This window comes from Anneissia japonica, unplaced genomic scaffold (genome assembly GCF_011630105.1).
Source record: "Anneissia japonica isolate Jap-2015-1 unplaced genomic scaffold, ASM1163010v1 scaffold4536_len1192065_cov207, whole genome shotgun sequence".
Classification (NCBI taxonomy): domain Eukaryota; kingdom Metazoa; phylum Echinodermata; class Crinoidea; order Comatulida; family Comatulidae; genus Anneissia; species Anneissia japonica.
In genome coordinates this window covers 973,643-981,202 of record NW_022703183.1, presented here as the reverse complement: position 1 = coordinate 981,202, position 7,560 = coordinate 973,643, and the positions used below count along the sequence as shown (strand labels likewise).

The following is a 7,560-nucleotide window of genomic DNA, read 5'->3' as shown; positions in this document are numbered from 1 at the left end:
CCCACCAGTCCTCTCAACATACCTCAAATTTAATTTGTCACAATATGCAATAAACTTTAACAATTCCTAAATAAATACAAAACAATCCTATCTATAGAAATATTAAATTTTGCTGACTCATTAATAATTCCTAAATAAATACAAAACAATCCTATCTATAGAACTATTCAATTTTGTTGAATTCAAACATAAAAAAATCGCCTTTGCTGTTTTCCTTATTTAAAAATTTGTAGATTTAGATCACTTTTTAAAAAAATCTGACCAATAGTTATATAATTATCGCTCCAATTCTTACACTTTTTTACCGCCCAACCAAAGTATTAAGGCCTAAATCATTAATTCATATTATTGTATAAACCTATTGTATGCGCTGCTCTGTCAATGGTACACAAGCATAAGTGGACCTCCTACCAACCTGTTCGGCAGTAGTATAAAACACCACGAACAAAAATTGCAAATATCTATAAAATGTACATTTTCAAAATAAAATCTGAACATTTGCTTCACTTAAATATGGCAACATAGAAGCATACATCGATAAATTAAAAAAATAATAAGAGATTACCAAACAGGATGAAAAGACACAATAATCATCCTATAAAACACTATAGACCATGCAGATCACATACAGCACAATACGTTATACTATGACAACGCATTGCTATTATTGTTATTATTAATAAGGAATAGTTTACTTCTTGGAACTAATAAGCGCATTGCAATAGTAATTTTAAAAACTACGTAAATAAAGTAAAGTTACACAATGTGAATCTCTTAGTCTTACTCAGTAAACTTTCTTTACCTTGTATCATAATTATATCTCAAAAATGTATCTTCAAGTTTATATTACTTAATAAATTCGTGATTATCGAGTTTCTCAAGTAGAGTATAGTATAGTATATTCTATACAATACATCTACGTTACTGTGTGTCTGTACAAATATAGCATTTTGTAAAGTTGTGCAACTTTATGAGTTTATGTGCACATCTTTACTGACGTCACACTGGCCATTTGCCTACACAGACTATATTGAAACAGGATCATGACGTAATATAGTTTGAATTCACAAGATGAAAAGATGCTAGTTAATATACAATCAATAGAAAAAAATACATTAAACGCTATACAATATCTTCTTTACAATAAAACTTTATAAATACAATGGCGCTTCCAATTCTGATTCGGGCTTCAACGTCAACCAGCCAGCTGCTTTTTACGGGGATGTGGATTTTTTGACAATTTATAGGGTTCCAAATTTTAGGCTTGTGTCAGGCCTTTCAAACACTCCATAATTCGGTGACCAACTGCACGAAGAAATTGAGACTTTGTAGAAATATCAACACATGTACCTGCCCACCTGGTTGCATCGGAAGTGTATTCTCAATTCGGGTGACGTCAAGGGGTTTCTCCACGCCAAGCCTCACAACGAAGCTTAATATTTTTCAGCACACTAAAAGATAAATATAGACTAAAGTTTAATATGAATACCAACGGTTACACAAGAGATTCATGTCTCAACCGTCTTGTATACACATATGCCGATATACAACAATTTGCAATTTGCCGATATACAACAATTTGCAAATTGTTTTTAATAAACTTTATACATAAAATACACTCACTGTGCTCTACTGTTATTATTTTACTTTGGGTTAGAATGTTAACGAGAAAGACGAGAACAATGGTGAAGTAAACCATTTTGCCTCACTATTGTCAATACTTCAATATACATTTAAGAACGATAATGAGGTTTAATTTGGATACAAACTTTAATAACACCGCTTACCCTATGCACACTTATATTCAAGATCTGAGAAAAAGACCATAGCCTGTGAGAAGCAATAAAGACCAATACGACCCCCGCGAAGCGTCGTATCATACAGGTCACCGGAATCTGATAACAGTTTGCTGCCCTCGTGCATGCTGACCCTGCAATAAAGATGACATCGAAATATTTTATTATATATGTTATCAACAATATCATAACTGTCTCTTATACACATCTAGATGTGTATAAGAGACAGGTTTTCAATCACATGTTTTGTAGAAATTACGACTACCGAATGATTTGGTACGGTATGTACAGTGTAAGATGTCAGCTCTCTTCGTTTTTTCGTTTTACATTAGTTAACTTTGTCGTAAGTAATAATTAAATCAATTGATTGATCAAGGCATTACTATGATGCCAGAAATTATTATACTATTTTCCTTTAAAAACAATGTCAATTTGTTTATATTGTATCTATTAAAATCGATTTCGAAGCAAATTTGAGCATTTAAATAGTTTCAATTATTATGTTTCTATCCTGTGATTCCAATATTAATTAAACACGTAGTCAAGAAGTTGATCATCGATGATGCTTTGCATATGAACTTGAGTAAAATGAGAGGCATATGTCCCTTACCTGATATATCCATCATCGGGTTTATGTGTTATACTAAATCTGTAAGCAGTGAAGTCTTTCCATCCAATTTCGTTTGGATCAGTCCAGATTAGCTTAACCTAGATATAAAAATAACAATTGTGTTGATGTATGAACGATGAAATGAATCAACAACCAACTACGCTTACCCTTACTCTTTAAATAAAGTTTGAAAAGTATAATTATTTTTAGGGCACAAGTTTAATTCACAAAATTTGTCATTTGTCTATCAGGAATGATTTATCATAGGCCCTCTAGTAGTTTTAAATGATCATGCCTGGAAGAAAAATCAAACAGCTATCGTCTACATTTTATAACCCGTTGTTATTTACCGTGGAAAACTGTAACCTATCTTCGATAGCGGCCAAAACACTGGCCCAATCCCTACCCAACCAAAATCTCGAAAAAACAGTGTCAGCTTTTCTGGTATATATAATTATGTGTGTGTCCAAATATAGCTTATTTAGCCTTATTAAACCTTTATAAAAAGCAGACCCTGTATAAGTAAGTTTTATATGCCTTGACCTTCGATATAGGTAGTTGCAACAGAAACTACGAGATGGCTCTTTACAGCAATACATGTATACATATTAAAGTCATGTGTATATACTTTTGTACGAAAATATATTTGCAGTTTCCAAAACGAAGATTATTCTTGACGTAGTTTTGATGTACACTGGTTACTATTTCATGGCGTCTTTCCAGGTCACAGTAGTGGAACAGACTGGATTATATAATACTAGCACATCATTCGCCCTGGCCATCACATAACCCGTTACATCCCCTTCTTCATGTAAACTGCAATGTCAGCAATTGGGAAGTAGGCTGTTACCGATTGATATGCTCAGGCCTAGATTAGTAAAACAAGGATATTGGACCCTCACCTTACGTAGGAAATGGTAATTAATATCAGGAAAACTGCAACGTGTAGATAGAGAGCATTTCTTGTGGCGTTGGCCGGTGATTTCTTTTTAAGTGTTATATTATAAAATCACGTGGCTTCCTGACGTGCAGTAAACAGTGAAGGAATAGGTCATTATTACCACATTAAGTAGAGTAATTAATACCTATCAATCATTGTAAAATGCTACAATGAGCAAAACGCGTTTACCTGGTCTTCTGTGTCCCCGGTGTGCCATAACGCGTTTCGCAACGCTTCACCTGGACCAGTTACGGAGTTCACTAACTGAAAAGAAAGTTATACACGTATTGAATACTAGATAGCGCTATAAAAACAGCGATTGCCAGGACAATTCAAAATCTCAGTGAAGGATACTCTCGTCCTGCACTCCCATTTAAGGTGGATGTTGAGATTGTTCAACCAGAAGATTAAATTATAGGCCTACTACAATATATTACTTAATATATTACTTAAAACATTTTGTTTGACTGGTTCTCAGCCACAAATTAATTTCGGAATATAGGCCTAGTTTAAATAGCGCTGTCAGTGCGTCCGTGACAGAAAACAACTTGTAAAACGGAAGTTAGGTGGAGGACATGGGTGCTGTTTTACGTGTGCACGCCTTCACTAGTTCTTAAAAACATCAATCAAAATTGATGACGTGACAAGCACTAACATTCCGAGGTTCTGAAACAATGTGTGAATATTTTTTTTTTATAAAATCAGCGTTAAACACATAGAAACATGTCATGATACACAAACACCCACGTACCCATACGATCGAAGGATCACATAATGCCCTTTTGCAAAAGAGCGAACATGCACTTAGATTCATATTTTACAATAAGATAAATTATTCAAAATAGACGTGTACATTTTTAATAAATGATTTCCGATTTAGCTCCTGCTAAACCCTGCTTCTTGGATATTGTTTCTAGGACAGCGTAAACGTACGTAAGCACGGGCATTTGGTGGTACAACACTTGTGTGGGTGGGTGTGTGTGAAAAGTGCGTATTCCTAGCCCTGTTCTGATTGGTCAGTTGTTTAGTTAGATTGACACACCGGAAACGTCCATTACACGGACTCTTGCTTTTGATATTGTATTTATGCCAATGTATTATGTTAACGCAACAGAAATTGTGTTAATGCGACCGGTTCTAAGCACCCATTAATCCAGGGATGTGCTGGGCATCCCATAGGGATTTAGTGCGAACGTGCTATTGGACTGGTTTGAAGTAGAGTTTGGCTTTATTGTCCTAACTAATTAACTATGAGTTCTGAACTAAATTTCAAACATCACTCTGTACTTTCAATTTGCGTCCTTCACACGAAGTGCCAATATTCTGTAAATCATTTCGTCTAGTAGACTAATATCGGCCTATCGTTTTCTTTCATTTCTAAGGTTGATTTCCCTCCATATAGGCCTATTATGATGTATGCTGTACGTTGTATTAGGCCTACAATGTTACCTTTCTCTGTAATTTTAATTACGATCATTTAATGAAACCATTTTATAATAAATCAGATAAAACACTTTATTGTAATGGATAAATTAATTTATAATTACCATTAACAAACGTTAAAACATTCTAAACGATTCTACTTATAAACATTCTATCTAGCTCAAATAAATAATAATAAAATATGCATAATAAACAACGAAACTGTTCAACCTACATAAACTATGTGCAAAGGCGGGAAATAATGTAAACATGTTTAACCTTCATTATTTTGCTATGCTAGAACTAATTCTTACTTAGCTTACCTTAATTTGTAGACCAGTTGTCGCAATAGCCTTAAATGGCTCCATCTGCCAGTAAAGTTGTTTCACCTGTTTCCACATAACCACGTAGAATCGATGACTAGACTGGTAGCCAAAGATAAACCCTGCGTAGTCGTCGTCTCTTTGAATGTTCACATAGAATGTTCCACTAAATCGTACCCCCTCAAAAGCATCGTAGCCTGCAAAGAGGGAAGACCTTTATTCAATGGCGTACCCAGGGGTATTGACATGGGAGTGGGGGAACGAATGTTAAAGTGAAGACTCAATAATTAAGTGAGTGGATTTAGTTGACAAAATAACAAGGTGATGATTAACTACTTAAACGTAATATTTTTGCTAAGCACCTGGGGGGAGGGGACAGCTCCTTTTTTGGAGGGGGAGGAAGTTCCTCTTGTAGAGACTGTACGCCACTGCATTGATTAACCACGGTCAGGTAATATACATTCGATGCTGAACCCTTAACCAAGAAATAGACTTTTAAAAATGTACCGGTATATATATAACTATGCGCACTAATTAAAATGAGTGACAAATAAAGTTTTAAATTTCGAATTACTATGACGTGCATTACATTCTTCGAGGTTTGTCTTATACTGTCTTATAATGCTGTTATAAAGCGGCAATCCTCGTGTTCATATCATTATTGTTGTGAGCCCTTCAAATGCCTGTTACAAATGTATACATTCTAAGGTGTCTAAGTAAGAAGTGAAGATAATAATTTATCATAAACGTCAAAATGTATTTCAGTTCAACTTACCGACTGCCAGTCCAGGATCAGAGTTGATAGTCTGTACGAGTTCTTTACCGTGGTTACGTACCATCCAGAATGGGTCATTCTGTACTGAACCCTCTGGATCCAGTCGAACCATTTCGAATGCCGAGAGATCCGTTCGCTGGATGTTGACATTCTCTGGACAAGCATCGAGTCTGTCAACTACACCATCACCGTCGAAATCCTCCTCGCAAAGGTCGCCACGGCCGTTTTCTGAATAGTAATTAGATCAATAATGCTAAGCGACGAAGACGTAAGTATGGTAAGCATATCACATATTGCATTTATATATTCTCCAAGGTATATTTTCATGATTTATCAAGCGACTTACCATTTGTATCATTTTGTGTTGGATTGTATACAAGTCGGCAGTTATCAACAATATCATAATGCCCATCATTATCATCGTCATCATCACAACTGTCACCTGAAAAGATGAAGTAAAAATTTGGTTTATAATAAAATCGATTAATTTGTTTTGTTACCGCATTTCAGGAGAATAAACTTATATCCTGAGAATTCAAAGGACCTTTCCGGTGTGTCAATTAAACTGAACGATTGACCAGGAAGGGCCGGGAATACGTGCGCGTCTCACAAACAAACGTGTTGTCTCACAAACGCACGTGTTTGCTTATGTCTTTATACTGTCGTTTTGTGGGACCTTAGCTACAATGTCCAAGGGGCGGAACTTAACGGAAAATGTCTATTATAGCTAAGAGTTTCAGGGAAAAAATTATATTTACATTCGACAACATTCCTAGACATTAACATTTAGATGAACTGTCAATAGAAATTTCCTTAAAATATCCCCTTGTTAAATTGCTGTGAAAAATTTACTGAGATTGCTGTACTTGCATTGCTTGTCAAGAAGTTCAAGTATCTTACCAAATCCATCATTGTCGTGATCTCTCTGACTTGCGTTTGGTGTATCCGGACAATTATCCAGATCATCTTGTACTCCATCATCATCTCGATCAAAGTTCGTGTCACAAAGATCGCCCACAGTATCAACATCACTATCGGTCTGAAAACCCCAGCACAAACATCAATTTTATGTAATGTAATGTAGTTGAACCTATATAGCGCTCTATACCAATCATAAGCGCTCAAAACCTGGAACAGCTCTTGCAGTAACTTCCTCCTCTCCTAAAAGGTGTCTGACCTACCCGGTAAACCTGTGCTAGTTACTCGTAAGTCTGTCCACAACAGGGCCGGGCTCTATGCACAAGTACACCAGGTTAACCCCTACTTGTTCTTTATAGAACTCATGAGCCAATTGTGTACACTGGTGAGGTCAAGACCTTCCATAAAAAATTGACTATAATAGTTTCCCAAAAATTGTTTTTATTTATTATTATCAGTATTTACCTGTTCCGGATTTGCATCAAACGGACAGTTATCGCAAAGATCTCCATAACCGTCATCATCTGTATCGATCTGGTTGGCATTGGCAATGTACGGACAGTTGTCTTCCCAGTTATCGAGCCCTATGGGGTAGAACAAAGTAATTTAATTTATGGGCGGTTGAGGTGATTATTTTCCAATAATTATAACGTAGACTGAACTGTCTTGATCTTGATTAAGACATATGTCTAACTTGTATGTAAGTCACTGGTGGTTGGACAATGTTTTCTATTTTCATACTGTTAAACTTTCCTTTTACTTATAATGTATATATA

General features: G+C 35.5%; 1 protein-coding gene across 1 annotated transcript in view; it reads right to left on the bottom strand.

The window, feature by feature from the left end:
* Window positions 1-6: 6 nt before the first annotated feature.
* Window positions 7-7,560, bottom strand: part of LOC117104336 (thrombospondin-1-like) — a 21,943-nt gene continuing 14,389 nt past the window's right edge. Inside the window, exons 13-21 of the mRNA XM_033245153.1 lie at window positions 7,250-7,368; window positions 6,767-6,905; window positions 6,213-6,308; window positions 5,867-6,094; window positions 5,092-5,288; window positions 3,536-3,610; window positions 2,407-2,504; window positions 1,788-1,930; window positions 7-1,451 (exon numbers count right to left, since the gene is read on the bottom strand). Of these exons, the coding sequence (XP_033101044.1) occupies window positions 1,789-1,930; window positions 2,407-2,504; window positions 3,536-3,610; window positions 5,092-5,288; window positions 5,867-6,094; window positions 6,213-6,308; window positions 6,767-6,905; window positions 7,250-7,368 (1,094 nt within the window). The 3' untranslated portion in view covers window positions 7-1,451; window position 1,788. The remainder of the gene's footprint in view (window positions 1,452-1,787; window positions 1,931-2,406; window positions 2,505-3,535; window positions 3,611-5,091; window positions 5,289-5,866; window positions 6,095-6,212; window positions 6,309-6,766; window positions 6,906-7,249; window positions 7,369-7,560) is intronic.